The sequence below is a fragment of the Notothenia rossii genome, assembly GCF_949606895.1.
Source record: "Notothenia rossii genome assembly, chromosome: 9".
NCBI lineage: Eukaryota > Metazoa > Chordata > Actinopteri > Perciformes > Nototheniidae > Notothenia > Notothenia rossii.
Genome location: NC_136907.1, coordinates 74,678,176 through 74,702,026, shown reverse-complemented (window position 1 = coordinate 74,702,026; position 23,851 = coordinate 74,678,176). Strand labels below are relative to the sequence as shown.

The 23,851-nt window shown below is 40.8% G+C and overlaps 4 protein-coding genes across 4 annotated transcripts; all 4 read left to right on the top strand.

Annotated features, from left to right (window-relative positions):
• Positions 1-230: 230 nt before the first annotated feature.
• On the top strand, positions 231-7,072 carry LOC307019958 (rho GTPase-activating protein 12-like; the record flags this gene model as incomplete). Its single annotated transcript, XM_079651054.1, has 6 exons — positions 231-330; positions 1,454-1,552; positions 1,730-1,807; positions 2,663-2,797; positions 4,250-4,355; positions 5,266-7,072. 6 exons carry the CDS (start codon positions 231-233, stop codon positions 5,438-5,440), a joined length of 693 nt encoding a protein of 230 aa, XP_079507180.1. The 3' UTR covers positions 5,441-7,072.
• Positions 7,073-8,207: 1,135 nt separating this feature from the next.
• LOC307019777 (tripartite motif-containing protein 16-like) lies at positions 8,208-10,692 on the top strand. Its single transcript, XM_079650882.1, has one exon. It carries the CDS (start codon positions 8,290-8,292, stop codon positions 9,958-9,960), a length of 1,671 nt encoding a protein of 556 aa, XP_079507008.1. The 5' UTR covers positions 8,208-8,289; the 3' UTR covers positions 9,961-10,692.
• Positions 10,693-11,248: 556 nt separating this feature from the next.
• On the top strand, positions 11,249-16,845 carry LOC307019957 (rho GTPase-activating protein 12-like; the record flags this gene model as incomplete). Its single annotated transcript, XM_079651053.1, has 6 exons — positions 11,249-11,348; positions 12,440-12,538; positions 12,716-12,793; positions 13,639-13,773; positions 15,864-15,969; positions 16,392-16,845. The coding sequence occupies 6 exons, from the start codon at positions 11,249-11,251 to the stop codon at positions 16,564-16,566; spliced, it is 693 nt and encodes a 230-aa protein (XP_079507179.1). The 3' UTR covers positions 16,567-16,845.
• Positions 16,846-20,585: 3,740 nt separating this feature from the next.
• On the top strand, positions 20,586-23,331 carry LOC307019779 (tripartite motif-containing protein 16-like). Its single transcript, XM_079650884.1, has 2 exons — positions 20,586-22,073; positions 22,190-23,331. The coding sequence occupies exons 1-2, from the start codon at positions 20,727-20,729 to the stop codon at positions 22,280-22,282; spliced, it is 1,440 nt and encodes a 479-aa protein (XP_079507010.1). The 5' UTR covers positions 20,586-20,726; the 3' UTR covers positions 22,283-23,331.
• Positions 23,332-23,851: the final 520 nt, after the last annotated feature.

The following is a 23,851-nucleotide window of genomic DNA, read 5'->3' as shown; positions in this document are numbered from 1 at the left end:
AAAAGGAAAGTTTCATAGTTAACATTGGTGAAAGTAACTTAGTACATTTACTCAAGTAATGTAGACTACTTAAGTATAATTCGGGTACTTCTACTTCCACATCATTAATACAAATCTGCATATTAATTAAGGTATTAAAGAAATGTAGTGGAGTAAAAGTACACAATTTACCTCTGATATGTAGTGGGGTAGCAATACATTTACTCAAGTAAAGTAAAAGTACCTAAAAAATGGACGCCTCGGACAACAAGAAGACGAGACACAAGCTGAAGAAGTTCCTGACGCGCCGGCCCATTCTGCAGGCCGTCAGAGACAAGGGATACATCGAAGGTACCAGAGAGCCATGGGTTATCTAAGAACACAAGTCTGAGTCGTATTTATTACACTATGTGTGAAGAGGGTTCAGTCTTTGGAGTCCTGGGGTGTTATGGAGTCCAAAAGGCAGCAGAAACTTTGACTTATTCTTCGTAGAAATCAATAAATGTTCATGACATTTTTAAGGAAGTATTCTATTGCTGCGGGGTTTTAGAAAAACGCTCAATTGTAAAACAAGGCATGTTTATTTCTGTAGCTCACGACAGGCCGTGGTATATGGCCATTATATCACCGTTAAGGGGCGTGGTTCGGCCCGACGCGAAGCATGCAGTTTGCAATCGACCGGACTTCTTTCTGCAGATGTGAGCGTCCTTAACAACGGTCAATAAGTCCTTGCTGCAAACTATCCCTGACATGTTTCCATCTTAAGCTTTGTTAGTTAGTTAGTTAGTTAGTTAGTTAGTTAGTTAGTTAGTTAGTTAGTTAGTCAGTTAGTTAGTTTCGTAACGGACGTAATGTAACAGTTGTAGCTTTTCTCAGACGTGGAGGGATACTGACTTGTTGTGAAATTCTACCCGTGATATACGCTCATTATATCACGGCTAAGAACCAATCAGATTGCTTGATTTGACCTTAAACATTAAAGCATTCAGATAAAGTGCAACAGAGACACATTTAAGTGTGACGCTAATTAAAAAGCCAAGAGACAACAGATTAAAACAAGCTAAACCAATGTAACTTGTTTTGTATACACCTTACAGACATTGGATCACCAAATGTTTTACCATCACTTGCCTCTCAGGTTTCACTACTACACATACCAATGCTGTATAAGTAAATAGTATTTAGATTTTCCTAACATAAATCCAATTGCTTTAACCTAACAATATCACATTTTTATATTTAATGTGTCTTCAATTGTGCCAGTTTTCCACAGGAATCAGGAAGTCAATGTTTATAGTGATAATATTATATTACATTCTTATATGTGTTGTGTGAAGTCTTAGGCTGACAGAATTCATACAGTTTGACTTAACAGAAAGTAATCTGGCACAGCTTCTAGATCAGATTAAGCAAACACTAAGCGAGGACTCTGGACTGTTGTCATGACGCTGGTTGTGTCTCTACCTGTCTTCAGATCAGGTGTTCGGCTGCAGTCTGTCCACTTTGTGTCAAAGAGAGAACGGCTCCGTGCCAATCTTTGTCACGATGTGCATCGACCACGTGGAGAACAATGGTGGGTTTCACACATGTGCCACTTTACCTTGACCTTTGACCTCAGTTAAGGAAGTTATTTCAGTTTCAGTCATAAAGAAGGTTCATGATAACACAGGTACAATCACATTCAGAGTGACCATATCAATAATCTAGATCACTGAACTGATTTATGGCTTCCTCCCATGATCCTTTGCAGGTCTGTGTGTAGACGGGCTGTACAGAGTCAGTGGGAACCTGGCTATCATACAGAAACTACGCTTTGCTATCAATCATGGTAAGTTTCTATTAGTTATATACAAGAAAACACAAGGGGACAAAGTCAGGAGTGAGCCATAATATTATCACACTTTATTTATATTGCACCTTTCAAACCGAGTTAGGGCCGTAACATAAACACAAGACCTACAACCCCAAAAAAGGGTCTGCGTTTTAGGACTTTCAGTCCCTTCGTCTCAAAGTCAACCGCTTTTTGAGTAAGAAGACTGAAATATTATTATTTTCCAACATAAAATATGTCAGTAAATATCCCACTGTTCAATATAAAGCTGCAAAAAGAATGAAGAAATTAAGAATTGCAATCAGAGTGTGTATACATGCATATTAACAATAGAAAGATGTATCTGTAGAGTACACATTATAAAAAAAATACGCACTACAAAAACATACAGAACCATTTAGAAAACACTATAACAGACTAACCTCCTCGATCACTAAACATAGGATATATACGTTATAAAATGTGCAAGTTGTTGTAAAATGAAAAATAAGGTCATATTTGAGGGCATTATGTACGAATTGTTTCGGTTTAATGAAGTTAGATAGAAATCTGTGTGAAATTGAAGTAGTTTATTGCCTCGTGTTTACATTTTTACTTCTGCCGAAAGCATTTACGCTTCACATATTCTGAAGGTGGTTTTAATATGTGGAGATGATCCTTTTGAACAAAACGTGCAAGTATCATAACGTGTGTTAGCCACAGAGCTTATTTTCTGCTAAAACCCAATGGTAAATCCCAATACATCACCCCTGCCTCACTTTATCCCGATTTAAATGTCTGGTTTTATTTCCTTACGAAAGACTTTACCTGCGTCTGTGTCCGGGTCTCTGAGTGAAGGGTTTGTGTTTGCAGATGAGAGGGTGAACCTGTCAGACTCCAAGTGGGAGGACTTCCATGTGATCACTGGAGCGTTGAAGATGTACTTCAGAGAGCTGCCGGAGCCTCTCTTCACCTACGCTCTCTTCCACGAATTCATCAGCGCAATCAGTACGTGAAACACACAGCTGCACCAACACCATCTGCAGTCATTCACGCATTTACTCGAGTCTGAAGTCAGTCTACTGTCTGTAACACCAGGAAGCCTCACTGATGCAGGGCCTCGCACGGCTAAGTACGGTATAGTTAGGCCTTGGTAGGTCTGGCTCACTTTATGCTATATCGCAATATCACGTGAGGGCTGGCTTGACTAGGTTTTCCCGAGTGGAGGCTGGCTTGACCGCAGTTTTATGCTACGTTTCCATTACAGTTTAGTAGCTGGGCAGTAACTATAGTAACGCAGTGTAGGCGGAGCCGTGACGTCATCTTCAATGCGAACCACAGAAAACCAACATCAGCCGTTAGCTGTTAGCACTCACAGCTCACACTCACAGCTCCTCATATCTGTTCAGAAACTAGACAAAAGTTAAACAAGTACAAACCACAGACTGTCTGTGTCATGGTGAATACAGTCGCTGGTTTATTTATGTATGTAGGCCGTTGTTGTGAGTGTGGACGGTCGGAGCATATACAGCGTTAGCTTAGCCAAACTCCATTCAGAAAATACGCATTTTAAAAGGTTTTTCGCCTGCCGTCAGTCTGCAGACTTGTCAAAGCATTAATTCATGGTTTTTACTAACCGGTATCAGTATGTTGTTACTTCGGCATCACTTTGAAACATGTATTACAATTAAATCACGGTCAAATATGTTCATTTTGTTGTAGTTGTAGCCCCCTTGCCAGCGATTCTCTCTAGTTTAGCATATTCAGCCCAGTTGTTGGCCCCGTGCTACGCGCTGTAGTGGAAATGCGCCATAACTGAATTCTTCTCTTCTCAACTATCCTTTTATTTAGAGGAATTTCTTACAGTATGGAGATATTTTTGTTACAGATTCTTAAATACTTAATTTAGCATTTATTAAGTATTTTAGCTTTTGCAGTAAGATATTGAATCCTTTTTTTGCTCCAATTAAGTACACTACATCGTCATTGTTTCACTGACTAGGGTCATGTAAACAGCATATTAAGTTTCAATATTTCATACGCTGATGTTATTCCGATTTGAACAGCTTTCTTTGGACATACAGCACTTTCAGAATATGCGTTTCAATTTAGATTTCTTTACCACATTTTGCAACACAGCCTAGCAAACACCTAGCTGTTTTGTTGTTGTTGCAAAACAGTGATAAAGGAATGGAAGCTCGTTAACTGCAAGTTGATAAGGAGGGGGAGTAAGCATCAATAGCAAGGCTGCATGTAAACTGGATTATTTTAGAAATACTCTTTTTAAATATCTTTTGTAAACAGCGTAGTACTCATATTCTCTTTTATTGGGAATGAGTCAAAAAATGTGCATATGTTGTGGATGTGGAAGTAGTCAGTGAAACAACAGAAGGAGGCATGAGACTCTTTGATGAATCCAGATGATTCACTTTGATAAATGTTGTGTTTTCTGTTTTGCAGAGAGTTCAGACTACAAGCAGCGGGTTCAGTCCATCAAAGATCTGGTCCGACAGCTGCCCGTCTGCAACCACGACACCATGCAGACTCTCTTCAAGCACCTCAGGAAGTGAGAAAAACCCTCTCTTACTGCTCCATCATTTATGTTTCCTTTTCTTTTGCTTGCTGTGTATAATGCCGACTAATCAAATCACACTTTGTATGCCTTTCTCTGGCGACATCTGCGGCCTGAGGCATAATATATTTGAGTTGTCCGTCAGAAATAACTTCCAAACATCTTGTCTGTCTGTACGCCTCGTTCTCCTGAACAGATTCCCAGGAATGCATAGAGGGAATCTTTTCAGATCTGGCACAAATGTGGACTGTGACTCAAAGATGAACTGATCAGAAATGTGCGATGAAAGCTAACTGCTAATTAGGACAATTTCACAAATAGGATCAAAATAGGCTGATGACAATTTGGACGAATTTGGTTGAGGCATACGATCGTGACTCTGAAATACTAGTATAGCGGATTTATGAGTTGATGACAATTGAAGAATATTGAGTTTGTCCTCCATATTTTTAGGCTTTTTCTCATTCTATAAATGTACACCTATATTTTCAGAAAATCACAAAATAAATCACGAATGAATGTATAAATACGTCTAAGAGTTTTTTACTCTTTTCTCCCCTGCCCAGGTTTGTATATTTCACCTAAAACAGCCTAAATAAACCATCATACACATCTGATTATAAAAATACAACGGCATTACGGAGCAGATTGTAAACAGTATTTCTGAGAGAACATGTGTCGTATCTGCAACCACGTTTTTTGCACTACTAAATACCGTGAATATTTACTTCATTATGTGACCGTCTATCTTTCCTGTAGATATTTAATTGCTCGTTTTACTGCACTTTTAGTGTAACGTTTTGTTATTATGCTGCTGCGTTGATTGTATTTTTGTAACTCTGGTGAACAATTCTTGTCTTATGTCTGGATTTATTTTCAATTCCAAATGATGTGTCCTCTCCAGGGTGATCGAGTACGGCGAGGAGAACCGTATGACCAATCAGAGCGTGGCCATCGTGTACGGCCCCACGCTGCTGCGCCCCGAACAGGAGACGTTGAACATCGCGGTCCACATGGTGTACCAGAACCAGATCGTGGAGCTCATACTAGTGGAGTACGAGAACATTTTCGGCAGGTAGAGAGAGACGCTGGAGGACGAGCCTCTTGTTTTTCTCTCTCACTCTCCCAACGCAGCAGAGCTCTTCCTAACCCAGCGTGGCCCTGCCGAACACGGCCTGGCTCGGATCGGCTCGGCTCAGCTTCTCTTCATCTCAAATTGTAGTCACTGGCTTTCTCCTCTCGCACAACCTCCGGACCAAAGCTACGCAAATGTGTCATAAACCAAACCATAGATGTATCTAACTAGCGACCGAGAAACAGGTTTGCACTTTTCAGTATCTCATTTTCTCCTGCAGCTGCGTTTGTGCCACTTTACTGCAATAGTTGGCGTCCAAATGTCCCGACACTGGATTCCTAATACAGGGCCATAAACGCCTCGTCTACTGCACAGAGACCAAAGCATCCGTTGGCTCGAAGTAAGAAGGAGGCGTCAGTATTGGAGGTTGGAGACTGGACTGTATTGTATAACCTGTCACCACTCCTGTAAGAACCACACTGGGGAACCAAGAGAAGGAACCTAACTGCTGTGCTCGGCTTTAGACGTTTAGACACTAAGAGAAGCAACGTGGAGAAGAAGGGATGATATGGAACGCTTTTATTTAGGAATGATATGAACATTTACTGCCCTTTCCGTACAGTTCTCCCTTTGTCTTTCCTTTTATTTGAGCAGGAATGCTTCACCATCAAAATGACCACTTGTATATCAAATTACTCGACCCGTGTTTTCTTACGTTTTTGAAGATGATGTCGTTTTTCTTGTATCCCTCTACGGTAAGAAGAATTCAAAAAACTGTTTGATGAATTGACGTAAATTGGGACGTATTTTAAACCCTTTATTTAAAAGCTCTCACATTTTGTGCAGTAAAGCTCAATTAGCCCGTCACATGCTAGTAATTCAATTTTTTTATACAACCTTATATTATAAAAGACATCAAAGTTTCACATCTGAGCATTATCGGACCCTCCGTGAGACTAGTCATGTGGAAGTGCTTTAAATAGTAAGCTCTTAATGAAGAATTCAAGATAAAATGGTGAATACTTGTCTTTTTGGAAAATTGTCATTCCTTTAAACGTTCCCTTTCTGCCTCTTTCCATCTCTTTCTTTGTTCTTCTTCCTGTATTCCTGAAACACTGGACCAGGGTCCTCTGAACACATGAGAGGTTTTCACTCTGTAATATATCTGCACGCCGCCTTCTCCATTTGGCTTTATGAACAAATCACCTTGCAGCAGCCAGAACTTGAAAAACAAAGAAATGGTACTCAGCTGTGTCTTTCCTTGACTCATGGATATTAAATGTTAAGGCCAACCGTCTTTGAACCATGACTCCATTGATACATCTGTACAGTGTTTATGTGTGTGCATGTGGACGAGGGTGGGGTGGACGGATGAATGGACTCAATGACAATATATTGTACAAATAGTGAATATAAATATGTATGCTTGGAATGTTAAAGAATATGATAAGAGGGAGCAATCACTATTGTTGTGATTGTTGTGAGACCAACCGAGGAATAAAGTTCTGAACTGGGGACGTGGAGGTTTACCTGAAGTTCAGGTAAATGAAAGATTGTTTGAATGTAACTTTGGAGAGTAACTGTTGGCTTTACCAAACTGGAATAAAGACCTCTGATAAGAGATATTTCCAAAGTAGATATGTGTTGTTCTTTTACTTATGCAAACATTTACATCTGCGTTACATAAACTCTAATTCAGTGTGAGGATCAAGAAGGTGACTTGTCTGATGATCATGCGTGTTAAAATGTCTGCATGCTTCTCCTGTATTTAATCCTTAATAGCTCATAATGAAAAAAAAAAAAAGCCATAAGACACAACATACAATATAGGTCAAACCTTTACAACTTCTCCTTTCACGATTGATTTAGAAAGCAGAAGTTTATAGATATGTTTTAGTTTGTATAATTGATATGCAAAATTACAATTTGACTACAGTGTAAGTCAGGTCAAAAGTCTCAGTAACATCTTGACTTCATATTTGATCAATTACACTAAATATCTCATATCTGACTTCCCATTCAATATATTAGATTTATTTTGTTCTAAATTGTATTCATCCGTCAGTAATTTCAGACAACTGTCAGAAACGTCCCCCACACACACACACACACACACACACACACACACACACACACACACACACACACACACACACACACACACACACACACACACACACACACACACACACACACACACACACACACACACACACACACACACACACACACCAAAGGCCTTTGCTAACCATTGTGTTTATGGGTGAACCTCCCATTTATTGACGTCAGACATCTCATTTAGTGTTTCTACACCTCACACTCTCCAAAACCACACACCCCTTCAAAAGAACATCTGATATGTAACTCCTTCAGCCTACTTTCATCTGCACAAAATATTCAACTATTAACTTATTCAGCTATTACAGGACATTGAGGCTATACATTTACAGTAGAGGAAATAAGTAATTTATCCCCTGCAGAATTTGTAAGTTTACCCACTTATTTTACAACTAAAAGCTCTCTTCAAATGTAGAGCAGGTTGTAAGCGAGGCTCCGTTTGTAAATGAGGAAACAGTTCAGAGTGTCAGCGCTGCTCCTCCTCCTGGAATGAGTCAGAGTTTGATAAGCCCTCCCTCTTCTTCCTGCTCTCAGACGCAGCCAGCTTCACTCTGTATTTCCTGGTTCCTCCCCTTTAGATCCACACTGAGGAGGATGGGTGTAACCAGCATGTGGGTGAAGAAAGAGCTGATAGGCCAAATTCACTGCACACACACATGCTGTTCAGATCACAGCTCACATAGTTTCAGGTTTCAGGAAGTGAAACTCAGACACTCGCTGCCACTGAGAGGAGAAATGGCGCAGAAAGGAGTTCAGCTGGACCGGGAAACCTTCTCTTGTTCGATCTGTCTGGATCTACTGAAGGATCCGGTGACGACTACCTGTGGGCACAGCTACTGCATGAAGTGTATTGAAGGCTTCTGGGATGGAGAGGATGAGAAGAAGATCCACAGCTGCCCTCAGTGCAGGCAGAGCTTCACACCGAGGCCTGTCCTGCTGAAAAACACCATGTTAGCAGCTTTAGTGGAGGAGCTGAAGAAGACTGGACTCCAAGCTGCTCCTGCTGATCTCTGCTATGCTGGAGCTGAAGATGTGGCCTGTGATGTCTGTACTGGGAGGAAACTGAGAGCCTGTAAGTCCTGCCTCGCGTGTCTGGCCTCTTATTGTGAGAAACACCTCCAGGGTCATTATGAGGTAGCTCCATTAAAGAAACACAAGCTGGTGGAGCCCTCCAAGAAGCTCCAGGAGAACATCTGCTCTCGTCACGACGAGGTGATGAAGATGTTCTGCCGGACTGATCAGCAGTGTATCTGTTATCTCTGCTCTGTGGACGAACACAAAGGCCACGACACGGTGTCAGCTGCAGCAGAGAGGACTGAGAGGCAGAGAGAGCTGGAGGGGAGTCGACTAAACATCCAGCAGAGAATCCAGGACGGAGAGAAGGAGGTGAAGCTGCTTCAGCAGGAGGTGGAGGCCGTCAATGGCTCTGCTGATAAAGCAGTGGAGGACAGTGAGAAGATGTTCACTGAGCTGATCCGTCTCATGGAGAAAAGAAGCTCTGATGTGAAGCAGCAGCTCAGATCCCAGCAGAAGAGAGAAGTGAGTGGAGTCAGAGAGCTCCAGGAGAAGCTGGAGCAGGAGATCTCTGAGCTGAAGAGGAGAGACGCTGAGCTGAAGCTGCTGTCTCACACAGAGGATCACAACCAGTTTCTGCTCAGCTACCCCTCCTCACTGTCAGCCCTCAGTGAAGCTACACACTCCTCCAGCATCAACATCCGTCCTCTGAGCTACTTTGAGGACGTGACGGCGGCCCTGTCAGCAGTCAGAGACAAACTACAGGACGTCCTGAGAGAGGAATGGACAAACGTCTCACCAGCTGAAGTGGATGTTTTACTGTCAGCAGCAGAGCCCACCACCAGAGCTGGGTTCTTAGAATATTCACAGGAGATCACTCTGGATCCAAACACAGCACACACACTGCTGTTATTATCTGAGGGGAGCAGAAAAGCAACATTCATGAAACAACAACAGTCTTATTCTAGTCACCCAGACAGATTCACTGGATTGCGTCAGGTCCTGAGTAGAGAGAGTCTGACTGGACGTTGTTACTGGGAGGTGGAGAGGAGAGGGAGAGCAGTTTATGTAGCAGTCGCATACAAGAATATCAGCAGAGCAGGGGGTGAATGTGCATTTGGATTCAATGACAAATCTTGGTCCTTAGAGTGTAAACAAAACAGTTATTCATTTCGTCACAACAGTATCAACACTCCCGTCTCAGGTCCTCCGTCCTCCAGAGTAGGAGTGTACCTGGATCACAGAGCAGGTATTCTGTCCTTCTACAGCGTCTCTGAAACCATGACTCTCCTCCACAGAGTCCAGACCACATTCACTCAGCCGCTGCATGCTGGAGTTCGGTTTGGTGGTTTCACTTATGGAGCCACAGCTGAGTTTTGTAAACTGAAATAGCCTGAAGTCATTTGAGGAACTCTTCTACTTCTTAAACTCATTGTGTCCATCATTGTTACTGAGAGCTGATTGTTCATGTCTTCACTGCACAGAGATCAGCTGTCAATCAAACATTATGGGATGTGCTTTAACATCTTCTCATGAGTTGTTCTGTAGATGTTGGAGTTTCTTTAGACGGCGCTCCTTCCTGTGTCTGTTTAGCCATGGAGGCTGTCACTGCTCAGGAGGATTTCTGTTAACCTCGACTCATATTTCTCTGCATGGAAATGTAAACTTTGCTCTAAATATTAGTTGAATATCGATATTGATTTATTTGTATGTTGTTGTTTCTCTTCTAAAGCTTGAGTCTTCAGAGAGAAAGCAGCAGAGCTTCTTTCATTGTAGATATGTTATTCTGGCCACTTTCTCAACAATAGAGACATTTATAATTACATGTATTCTTTTTGACAGATTATATATTATTGTTGCTTCCCAAATTAACGAACATATGAGTTCCCAGATGGTCATAACACTTATTTAATCATAACATGTATATTTAAAATGATATTACTTACTGTCATGATCATAATCAATAAGTCAATCATTTATTATTCTCCTGTAAATAGATTAGAGTCTTTGTTTGGGAAATAAATTGTATAATATTAGTTATTGTTTTGCAGACTAATTGTTGAATCACATGTATGGTGGGGATGAAGTGAAACTGATCATGAAATCGTTGAACAGACTTTACTGATGGGATGTGTGATCAAATTAAATGTTTAGATATTAATAAAGGTTTGTCTTTCAAAAATAAAAAAGGATTTTCTTCTTGTATTATGTCCAAGGTGCCATAACATTTAACAATTTTCACTCAAATCATTTCCCTTTTCTACATTTCTCCGCTAAGTTCAGCAGTGTGTAGCTAAAAGCAGTTACAATATTCAGCTTTTTCTGCATTTTCAGCCGGAAATGCATTTTCTAGTCTAACTACAACTGCCTTCCTCCATGAAACTACCAGCTTTCTGTGGTGAGTATTTCATTATATTTAAATGTGTATACTTGTGGAAGCCCATTCTCTAAAAAGGTAAGTTTCATAGTTAACATTGGTGAAAGTAGCTTAGTACATTTACTCAGGTAATGTAGACTACTTAAGTATAATTCGGGTACTTCTACTTCCACATCATTAATACAAATCTGCAAACTAATTAAGGTATTAAAGAAATGTAGTGGAGTAAAAGTACACAATTTACCTCTGATATGTAGTGGGGTAGCAATACATTTACTCAAGTAAAGTAAAAGTACCTAAAAAATGGACGCCTCGGACAACAAGAAGACGAGACACAAGCTGAAGAAGTTCCTGACGCGCCGGCCCACTCTGCAGGCCGTCAGAGACAAGGGATACATCGAAGGTACCAGAGAGCCATGGGTTATCTAAGAACACAAGTCTGAGTCGTATTTATTACACAATGTGTGAAGAGGGTTCAGTCTTTGGAGTCCTGGCGTGTTATGGAGTCCAAAAGGCAGCAGAAACTTTGACTTATTCTTCGTAGAAATCAATAAATGTTCATGACATTTTTAAGGAAGTATTCTATTGCTGCAGGGTTTTAGAAAAACGCTCAACTGTAAAACAAGGCATGTTTATTTCTGTAGCTCACGACAGGCCGTGGTATATGGCCATTATATCACCGTTAAGGGGCGTGGTTCGGCCCGACGCGAAGCATGCAGTTTGCAATCGACCGGACTTCTTTCTGCAGATGTGAGCGTCCTTAACAACGGTCAATAAGTCCTTGCTGCACATTATCCCTTACATGTTTCCATCTTAAGCTTTGTTAGTTAGTTAGTTAGTTAGTTAGTTAGTTAGTTTCGTAACGGACGTAATGTAACAGTTGTAGCTTTTCTCAGACGTGGAGGGATACTGACTTGTTGTGAAATTCTACCCGTGATATACGCTCATTATATCACGGCTAAGAACCAATCAGATTGCTTGATTTGACCTTAAACATTAAAGCATTCAGATAAAGTGCAACAGAGACACATTTAAGTGTGACGCTAATTAAAAAGCCAAGAGACAACAGATTAAAACAAGCCAGACAAATGTAACTTGTTTTGTATACACCTTACAGACATTGGATCACCAGATGTTTTACCATCACTTGCCTCTCAGGTTTCACTACTACACATACCAATGCTGTATAAGTAAATAGTATTTAGATTTTCCTAACATAATTCCAATTGCTTTAACCTAACAATATCACATTTTTATATTTAATGTGTCTTCCATTGTGCCAGTTTTCCACAGGAATCAGGAAGTCAATGTTTATAGTGATAATATTATATGACATTCTTATATGTGTTGTGTGAAGTCTTAGGCTGACAGAATTCATACAGTTTGACTTAACAGAAAGTAATCTGGCACAGCTTCTAGATCAGATTAAGCAAACACTAAGCGAGGACTCTGGACTGTTGTCATGACGCTGGTTGTGTCTCTCCCTGTCTTCAGATCAGGTGTTCGGCTGCAGTCTGTCCACTTTGTGTCAAAGAGAGAACGGCTCCGTGCCAATCTTTGTCACGATGTGCATCGACCACGTGGAGAACAAAGGTGGGTTTCACACATGTGCCACTTTACCTTGACCTTTGACCTCAGTTAAGGAAGTTATTTCAGTTTCAGTCATAAAGAAGGTTCATGATAACACAGGTACAGTCACATTCAGAGTGACCATATCAATAATCTAGATCACTGAACTGATTCATGGTTTCCTCCCATGATCCTTTGCAGGTCTGTGTGTAGACGGGCTGTACAGGGTCAGTGGGAACCTGGCTATCATACAGAAACTACGCTTTGCTATCAATCACGGTAAGTTTCTATTAGTTATACACAAGGGGACAAAGTCAGGAGTGAGTCATAATATTATCAAACTTTATTTATATTGCACCTTTCAAACCGAGTTAGGGCCGTAACATAAACACAAGACCTACAACCCCAAAAAAGGGTCTGCGTTTTAGGACTTTCAGTCCCTTCGTCTCAAAGTCAACCGCTTTTTGAGTAAGAAGACTGAAATATTATTATTTTTCAACATAAAATATGTCAGTAAATATCCCACTGTTCAATATAAAGCTGCAAAAAGAATGTAGAAATGAAGAATTACTATCAGTGTGTATACATGCATATTAACAATAGAAAGATGTATCTGTAGAGTACACATTATAAAAAAATACGCACTACAAAAACATACAGAACCATTTAGAAAACACTATAACAGACTAACCTCCTAGATCAACTATAAACATAGGATATATACGTTATAAAATGTGCAAGTTGTTGTAAAATGGAAAATAAGGTCATATTTGAGGGCATTATGTACGGATTGTTTAGGTTTATTGAAGTTAGATAGAAATCTGTGTGAAATTGAAATAGTTTATTGCCTCGTGTTTACATTTTTACTTCTGCCGAAAGCATTTACGCTTCACAAATTCTGAAGGTGGTTTTAATATGTGGAGATGATCCTTTTGAACAAAACGTGCAAGTATCATAACGTGTGTTAGCCACAGAGCTTATTTTCTGCTAAAACCCAATGGTAAATCCCAATACATCATCCCTGCCTCACTTTATCCCGATTTAAATGTCTGGTTTCATTTCCTTACGAAAGACTTTACCTGCGTCTGTGTCCGGGTCTCTGAGTGAAGGGTTTGTGTTTGCAGATGAGAGGGTGAACCTGTCAGACTCCAAGTGGGAGGACTTCCATGTGATCACTGGAGCGTTGAAGATGTACTTCAGAGAGCTGCCGGAGCCTCTCTTCACCTACGCTCTCTTCCACGACTTCATCAACGCAATCAGTACGTGAAACACACAGCTGCACCAACACCATCTGCAGTCATTCACGCATTTACTCTGAAGTCAGTCTCCTGTCTGTAACACCAGGAAGCCTCTCTCATGGCGCATTTCCACTGCAGGGCCTCGCACGGCTTAGCATGGTATAGTTAGGCCTTGGTAGGTCTGGCTCACTTTATGCTACTGCGGTCAAGCCAGCCTCCACTCGGAAAAACCTAGTCAAGCCAGCCCTCACGTGATATTGCGGTGCGTGAATATCCTATGCATTACGGTAGAGTAAAAAAAAAATCATCCCTCTGTGTTTAGATGAGAATAAAACAAAAACTGTCCAGTATCAAAGACTCATTTCACTTCAGGGTGATAGCAGGACATCCCATCTAGTCACTCAGAAAAAATCAGGACATTCTGATGTAGAGTTTCAAAATAAAAGACCTTTGAAATCTCTATTGTATGAGCTATCATCCCTGTATGATGAGAATAAAACAAAAACTGTCCAGTATCATAGATCCATCTCACTCCAGGGTGATAGCAGGACACCCCATGTGGTCACTCAGAAAGAATCAGGACATTCAGTTTTTGTTTTATTCTCATCTAAAAACAGGGATGATAGCTCATATATGAGACTTCAAAGGTCTTTTATTTTGAAACTGTACATCAGAATGTCCTGATTCTTTCTGAGTGACCACATGGGATGTCCTGATATCACCCTGGAGTGAGATGGATCTATGATACTGGACAGTTTTTGTTTTATTCTCATCGAAACACAGAGGGATGTTTTTTTTTTTTACTCTACCGTAATGTATAGGATATTCGCGCACAGCAATATCACGTGAGGGCTGGCTTGACTAGGTTTTTCCGAGTGGAGGCTGGCTTGACCGCAGTTTTATGCTACGTTTCCATTACAGTTTAGTAGCTGGGCAGTAACTATAGTAACGCAGTGTAGGCGGAGCCGTGACGTCATCTTCAATGCGAACCACAGAAAACCAACATCAGCCGTTAGCTGTTAGCACTCACAGCTCACAGCTCCTCATATCTGTTCAGAAACTAGACAAAAGTTAAACAAGTACAAACCACAGACTGTCTGTGTCATGGCGAATACAGTCGCTGGTTTATTTATGTCTTTAGGCCGTTGTTGTGAGTGTGGACGGTCGGAGCATATACAGCGTTAGCTTAGCCAAACTCCATTCAGAAAACACGCATTTTAAAAGGTTTTTCGCCTGCCGTCAGTCTGCAGACTTGTCAAAGCATTAATTCATGGTTTTTACTAACCGGTATCAGTATGTTGTTGCTTCGGCATCACTTTGAAATTTGTATTACAATTAAATCACGGTCAAATATGTTCATTTTGTTGTAGTTGTAGCCCCCTTGCCAGCGATTCTCTCTCTAGTTTAGCATATTCAGCCCAGTTGTTGGCTCTGTGCTACGCGCTGTAGTGGAAATGCGCCATAACTGAATTCTTCTCTTCTCAACTATCCTTTTATTTAGAGGCATTTCTTACAGTATGGAGATATTTTTGTTACAGATTCTTAAATACTTAATTTAGCCTTTATTAGGTATTTTAGCTTTTGCAGGAAGATATGGAATCCTTTTTTTGCTCCAATTAAGTACACTACATCGTCATTGTTTCACTGACTAGGGTCATGTAAACAGCATATTAAGTTTCAATATTTCATACGCTGATGTTATTCCGATTTGAACAGCTTTCTTTGGACATACAGCACTTTCAGAATATGCGTTTCAATTTAGATTTCTTTACCACATTTTGCAACACAGCCTAGCAAACACCTAGCTTTTTTGTAGTTGTTGCAAAACAGTGATAAAGGAATGGAAGCTCGTTAACTGCAAGTTGATAAGGAGGGGGAGTAAGCATCAATAGCAAGGCTGCATGTAAACTGGATTATTTTAGAAATACTCTTTTTAAATATCTTTTGTAAACAGCGTAGTACTCATATTTTCTTTTATTGGGAATGAGTAAAACAATGTGCATATGTTGTGGATGTGGAAGTAGTCAGTGAAACAACAGAAGGAGGCATGAGACTCCTTTGATGAATCCAGATGATTCACTTTGATAAATGTTGTGTTTTCTGTTGTGCAGAGAGTTCAGACTACAAGCAGCGGGTTCAGTCCATCAAAGATCTGGTCCGACAGCTGCCCGTCTGCAACCACGACACCATGCAGACTCTCTTCAAGCACCTCAGGAAGTGAGAAAAACACTCTCTTACTGCTCCATCATTTATGTTTCCTTTTCTTTTGCTTGCTGTGTATAATGCTGACTAATCAAATCACACTTTGTATGCCTTTCTCTGGCGACATCTGCGGCCTGAGGCATAATATATTTGAGTTGTCCGTCAGAAATAACTTCCAAACATCTTGTCTGTCTGTACGCCTCGTTCTCCTGAACATATTCCCATCAATGCATAGAGGGAACCTTTTCAGATCTGGCACAAATGTGGACTGTGACTTAAAGATGAACTGATCAGAAATGTGCGATGAAAGCTAACTGCTAATTAGGACAATTTCACAAATAGGATCAAAATAGGCTGATGACAATTTGGACTCTGGTCAACAATTCTTGTCTTATGTCTGGATTTATTTTCAATTCCAAATGATGTGTCCTCTCCAGGGTGACCGAGTACGGCGAGGAGAACCGTATGACCACTCAGAGCGTGGCCATCGTGTACGGCCCCACGCTGCTGCGCCCCGAACAGGAGACGTGGAACATCGCGGTCCACATGGTGTACCAGAACCAGATCGTGGAGCTCATACTGCTGGAGTACGAGAACATTTTCGGCAGGTAGAGAGAGACGCTGGAGGACGAGCCTCTTGTTTTTCTCTCTCACTCTCCCAACGCAGCAGAGCTCTTCCTAACCCAGCGTGGCCCTGCCGAACACGGCCTGGCTCGGGTCGGCTCGGCTCAGCGTCTCTTCATCTCAAATTGTAGTCACTGGCTTTCTCCTCTCGCACAACCTCCGGACCAAAGCTACGCAAACGTGTCATAAACCAAACCATAGATGTATCTAACTAGCGACCGGGAAACAGGTTTGCACTTTTCAGTATCTCATTTTCTCCTGCAGCTGCGTTTGTGCCACTTTACTGAAATAGTTGTCGTCCAAATGTCCCGACACTGGATTCCTAATGCAGGGCCATAAACGCCTCGTCTACTGCACAGAGACCATAGCATCAGTTGGCTCGAAGTAAGAAGGAGGCGTCAGTATTGGAGGTTGGAGACTAGACCGTATTGTATAACCTGTCACCACTCCTGTAAGAACCACACTGGGGAACCAAGAGAAGGAACCTAACTGCTGTGCTCGGCTTTAGACGTTTAGACACTAAGAGAAGCAACGTGGAGAAGAAGGGATGATATGGAACGCTTTTATTTAGGAATGATATGAACATTTACTGCCCTTTCCGTACAGTTCTCCCTTTGTCTTTCCTTTTATTTGAGCAGGAATGCTTCACCATCAAAATGACCACTTGTATATCAAATTACTCGACCCGTGTTTTCTTACGTTTTTGAAGATGATGTCGTTTTTCTTGTATCCTTCTACGGTAAGAAGAATTCAAAAAACTGTTTGATGAATTGACGTAAATTGGGACGTATTTTAAACCCTTTATTTAAAAGCTCTCACATTTTGTGCAGTAAAGATCAATTAGCCCGTCACATGCTAGTAATTCAATTTTTTTTATATAACCTTACATTATAAAAGACATCAAAGTTTCACATCTGAGCATTATCGGACCCTCCGTGAGACTAGTCATGTGGAAGTGCTTTAAATAGTAAGCTCTTAATGAAGAATTCAAGATAAAATGGTGAATACTTGTCTTTTTGGAAAATTGTCATTCCTTTAAACGTTCCCTTTCTGCCTCTTTCCATCTCTTTCTTTGTTCTTCTTCCTGTATTCCTGAAACACTGGACCAGGGTCCTCTGAACACATGAGAGGTTTTCACTCTGTAATATATCTGCACGCCGCCTTCTCCATTTGGCTTTATGAACAAATCATCTTGCAGCAGCCAGAACTTGAAAAACAAAGAAATGGTACTCAGCTGTGTCTTTCCTTGACTCATGGATATTAAATGTTAAGGCCAACCGTCTTTGAACCATGACTCCATTGATACATCTGTACAGTGTTTATGTGTGTGCATGTGGACGAGGGTGGGGTGGACGGATGAATGGACTCAATGACAATATATTGTACAAATAGTGAATATAAATATGTATGCTTGGAATGTTAAAGAATATGATAAGAGGGAGCAATCACTATTGTTGTGATTGTTGTGAGACCAACCGAGGAATAAAGTTCTGAACTGGGGACGTGGAGGTTTACCTGAGGTTCAGGTAAATGAAAGATTGTTTGAATGTAACTTTGGAGAGTAACTGTTGGCTTTACCAAACTGGAATAAAGACCTCTGATAAGAGATATTTCCAAAGTAGATATGTGTTGTTCTTTTACTTATGCAAACATTTACATCTGCGTTACACAAACTCTAATTCAGTGTGAGGATCAAGAAGGTGACTTGTCTGATGATCATGCGTGTTAAAATATCTGCATGCTTCTCCTGTATTTAATCCTTTATAGCTCACAATTTAAAAAAATAAACCATAATGGACAAGACACAATATACAACCTTTACAACTTCTACTTTCATGATTGATTTAGAAAGAAGAAGTTTATAGATATGTTTTAGTTTTTATAATTGACATACACAATTACAATTTGCCTACAGTGTAAGTCAGGTCAAAAGTCTCAGTAACATCTTGACTTCATATTTGATAAATTACACTAAATATCTCATATCTGACTTCCCATTCAATATATTAGATTTATTTGATTTCTTTTCTAAGGTTCTTAGGCTATAAAGCTTGTGGCAAAAAAAATGTCACCAAGATGGGTGCATGCAGAGATCCTCGGGCTTCAAGAAATATGGATTTGAACTAGGAATACTTTTTTATGTGCTTATACTTCCAATATACAAGTAGGTCTACAGTATGGGCACTTCCAAAAAGGGATTTTCAACATTGCTGATCCACAAAGCCTGTCATTTCTTTCAACTCATCAAGTGGAGGTTTTTTAAGAAGTGTTTACGTTTTTCTCCCGAGTTTAGAAACAATAAAGAGTAAAATACGAAACCAGTGAACTTGAATAAGAAGTTCACAAAAATTAATCGGACGTGTCTCCCAGTGTAAAATAAAATGGCAAAATATCAATCTTCTGTGTTGCTTCAACGGTTAGCTTAAACTGCTAATGTGCCAGTGTTAATCTTACTGGGTTACCACGGTAGCCAGTTTGAAAGCCAGACTATTTTGGCGAAGTTTGTCAAAAATATGAACTGATATTTGTAATATAACGAGTATACGGAACCGTAGACCAACCTACGTGGATTTTTTTACATTGGGTATTTATTTGTTTCACCATAATGGATAAGTGTTGGAGTAGCATTGTAGCTAACGGCTGCTAATTGTTGGTAGCTAACCGTTGGTAGCTAACGATGCTAACCGTTGGTAGCTAACGGCTGCTAACCGTTATTAGTGTGAATGCTGTGCCCTCGCCATAAAACACAATGTCGCTGTAACTCCTATTGACACCGTCCGATCGTCCTCCAATCTTCACTTGTATATCACCGGCCAACAGCTCTATGTCAAGTCTGACACCTCACCATATGCCAAAAGGGTCAAAACAGCACCAGACTTCAGATAATGGTCAATGGCCCAGCCCTCAACATGTCTATGTACCAATAGTGAGTTTTACTCAAAAGCTGTTGCCATGGCAACGCATCCCTCGCCATAAAACGCGAAATTGCTATAACTCCTATGAAAATTGTCAAAAACTGCTCAAACATCACATGTGTGCTAACAATCCAACCGTGAAGACATCTTTCATCAAATGCCGTTGCCATGGCGACAGATCACTCGCCATCAAGTTAGTACAAAAGTTTGCAGTTAAAATATTCTGCTGCTTTTCAAAGCCTTTTTACTTTCTTTTCTCTTCTTACTACACATTCATTCACTACTACGTACATCTGATATTTAATTCCTTCAGCCTACTTTCAGCTGCAGAAACCATTCAACTATTAACTTATTCAGCTATTTCAGGACATGAGGCTCTACATGTGGTTGTTTATACCTTTTTTAAACTTTTCTTTTAAATATTAAGCTTCTTCACTATTTTTCCTACTCTTCCAGTTTAACATTTCACTTTCAAAGTCATTGCAATGCATTTGAGCTGTAACAATTCTGATTCAAATAATTTCCCTTTTCTGCATTTCTCCGCTAAATTCAGCAACACCCTTACTTGGTCTTTGTAGCTAAAAGCAGCTACCATTCAGCTAATAACATATTCAGCTTTTTCTGCATTTTCAACGAAATTCAGCAACAAATGTTCACAGTTTACAGCATTTGCACGCATTTTCAGCAGGAAATGCATTTTCTAGTTTGCATTACTCCAACTAGTACTACTTATAATACAACTACTGTTGTATGTACTTACTGTACATTCAACTATTAAATCAATCAGCTATTACAGGACATTGAGGCTTTACATTTACAGTAGATGAAATAAGTAATTTATCCCCTGCAGAATTTGTAAGTTTACCCACTTATTTTACAACTAAAAGCTCTCTTCAAATGTAGAGCAGGTTGTAAGCGAGGCTCCGTTTGTAAATGAGGAAACAGTTCAGAGTGTCAGCGCTGCTCCACCTCCTGGAATGAGTCAGAGTTTGATAAGCCCTCCCTCTTCTTCCTGCTCTCAGACACAGCCAGCTCCACTCTGTATTTCCTGGTTCCTCCCCTTTAGATCCACACTGAGGAGGATGGGTGTAACCAGCATGTGGGTAAAGTACAAGAGCTGATAGGCCACATTCACTGCTCTCACTCACACACACACATGCTGTTCAGATCACAGCTCATAGTTTCAGGTTTCAGGAAGTGAAACTCAGACACTCGCTGCCACTGAGAGGAGAAATGGCGCAGAAAGGAGTTCAGCTGGACCGGGAAACCTTCTCTTGTTCGATCTGTCTGGATCTACTGAAGGATCCGGTGGCTATTCCCTGTGGACACAGCTACTGCATGAAGTGTATTGAAGGCTTCTGGGACGGAGAGGATGAGAAGAAGATCCACAGCTGCCCTCAGTGCAGGCAGAGCTTCACCCCGAGGCCTGTCCTGCTGAAAAACACCATGTTAGCAGCTTTAGTGGAGGAGCTGAAGAAGACTGGACTCCAAGCTGCTCCTGCTGATCTCTGCTATGCTGGAGCTGGAGATGTGGCCTGTGATGTTTGTACTGGGAGAAAACTGAGAGCCTGTAAGTCCTGCCTCGTGTGTCTGGCCTCTTATTGTGAGAAACACCTCCAGCCTCACTATGACGTAGCTCCATTAAAGAAACACAAGCTGGTGGAGCCCTCCAAGAAGCTCCAGGAGAACATCTGCTCTCGTCACGACGAGGTGATGAAGATGTTCTGCCGCACTGATCAGCAGTGTATCTGTTATCTCTGCTCTGTGGACGAACACAAAGGCCACGACACGGTGTCAGCTGCAGCAGAGAGGACTGAGAGGCAGAGAGAGCTGGAGGGGAGTCGACTAAACATCCAGCAGAGAATCCAGGACGGAGAGAAGGAGGTGAAGCTGCTTCAGCAGGAGGTGGAGGCCGTCAATGGCTCTGCTGAGAAAGCAGTGGAGGACAGTGAGAAGATGTTCACTGAGCTGATCCGTCTCATGAAGAAAAGAAGCTCTGATGTGAAGCAGCAGCTCAGATCCCAGCAGAAGAGAGAAGTGAGTCGAGTCAGAGAGCTCCAGGAGAAGCTGGAGCAGGAGATCTCTGAGCTGAAGAGGAGAGACGCTGAGCTGAAGCTGCTGTCTCACACAGAGGATCACAACCAGTTTCTGCTCAGCTACCCCTCCTCACTGTCGGCCCTCAGTGAAGCTACACACTCCTCCAGCATCAACATCCGTCCTCTGAGCTACTTTGAGGACGTGACGGCGGCCCTGTCAGCAGTCAGAGACAAACTACAGGACGTCCTGAGAGAGGAATGGAGAAACGTCTCACCGACTGAAGTGGAGGTTTTACTGTCAGCAGCAGAGCCCACCACCAGAGCTGGGTTCTTAAAATATTCACAGGAGATCACTCTGGATCCAAACACAGCACACACACTGCTGGTATTATCTGAGGGGAGCAGAAAAGCAACAAACATGAAACAAGACCAGTCTTATTTTAGTCACCCAGACAGATTCACTGTATTGCGTCAGGTCCTGAGTAGAGAGAGTCTGACTGGACGTTGTTACTGGGAGGTGGAGTGGAGAGGGGGAGAAGTTGAAGTAGCAGTCGCATACAAGAATATCAGCAGAGCAGGGGGTGGATGTGGATTTGGACTCAATGACAAATCTTGGTCCTTAGATTGTAATAAAAACAGTTATAAATTCCATTACAACAGTATCAAAACTCCCGTCTCAGGTCCTCAGTCTTCCAGAGTAGGAGTGTACCTGGATCACAGAGCAGGTATTCTGTCCTTCTACAGCGTCTCTGAAACCATGACTCTCCTCCACAGAGTCCAGACCACATTCACTCAGCCGCTGCATGCTGGAGTTTGGCTTTATGGTTTAGGAACCACAGCTGAGTTTTGTAAACTGAAATAGCCTGAAGTCATTTGAGGAACTCTTCTACTTCTTAAACTCATTGTGTCCATCATTGTTGCTGAGAGCTGATTGCTCAGGTCTTCACTGCACTGAGATCAGCTGTCAATCAAACATTATGGGATGTGCTTTAACATCTTCTCGTGAGTTGTTCTGTAGATGTTGGAGTTTCTTTAGGCGGCGCTCCTTCCTGTGTCTGTTTAGCCATGGAGGCTGTCACTGCTCAGGAGGATTTCTGTTAACCTCAACTCATATTTCTCTGCATGGAAATGTAAACTTTGCTCTTAATATTAGTTGAATATCGATATTGATTTATTTGTATGTTGTTGTTTCTCTTCTAAAGCTTGAGTCTTCAGAGAGAAAGCAGCAGAGCTTGTTTCATTGTAGATATTTTATTCTGGCCACTTTCTCAACAATAGAGACATTTATAATTACATGTATTCTTTTTGACGAATTATATATTATGGTTGCTTCCCAAATTAACGAACAAATGAGTTCCCCAGATGGTCATAACACTTATTTAATCATAACATGTTTATTTAAAATGATATTACTTTCTGTCATGATCATAATCAATAAGTCAATCATTTATTATTCTCCTGTAAATAGCTTAGAGTCTTTCTTTGGGAAATAAATTGTATAATATTAGTTATTGTTTTGCAGACTAATTGTTGTTGTTGTTGTTGTTGTTGTTGTTGTTGTTGTTGTTGTTGTCCAAATAGAAAGTGGGTACTCTGATGTTTTATAGAACATTAATTATCATGATTATAATCAACAAGTAAATCATTTCTTATTCTGTTTGAAATAGCTGAGATGAATCACATGTATGGTGTGGATGAAGTGAAACTGATCATGAAATCGTTGAACAGACTTTACTGATGGGATGTGTGATCAAATTAAATGTTTAGATATTAATAAAGGTTTGTCTTTCAAAAACAAAAAAGGATGTTCTTCTTGTATTATGTCCAAGGTGCCATAACATTTAACAATTTTCATTCAAATCATTTCACTTTTCTACATTTCTCCGCTAAGGTCAGCAGTTTGTAGCTAAAAGCAGCAGTCACCATTCAACTGTTACAATATTCAGCTTTTTCTGCATTTTCAGCCGGAAATGCATTTTCTAGTCTAACTACAACTGCCTTCCTCCATGAAACTACCAGCTTTCTGTGGTGAGTATTTCACTATATTTAAATGTGTATACTTGTGGAAGCCCATTCTCTAAAAAGGAAAGTTTCATAGTTAACATTGGTGAAAGTAGCTAAGTACATTTACTCAAGTAATGTAGCCTACTTAAGCATAATTCGGGTACTTCTACTTCCACATCATTAATACAAATCTGCATATTAACTAAAGGTATTAAAGAAATTTAGTGGGGTAGAATTACAAAGCACCTCAAATGTACTTGAGAACATCTACTTTCACTGTACTTCAATATATTTCCGAGGCTTTTAATGTACTTCATT

What these genes read in the sequence shown, in the direction of transcription:
- LOC307019779 (XM_079650884.1), top strand. Translation starts at nt 20,727, where the DNA reads ATGGCGCAGAAAGGAGTTCAGCTGGACCGGGAAACCTTCTCTTGTTCG. An exon ending in GGAGAGGGGGAGAAGTTGAA is followed by an intron (nt 22,074 to 22,189) that starts GTAGCAGTCGCA and finishes CCATTACAACAG; the next exon opens with TATCAAAACTCCCGTCTCAG.
- LOC307019777 (XM_079650882.1), top strand. Translation starts at nt 8,290, where the DNA reads ATGGCGCAGAAAGGAGTTCAGCTGGACCGGGAAACCTTCTCTTGTTCG.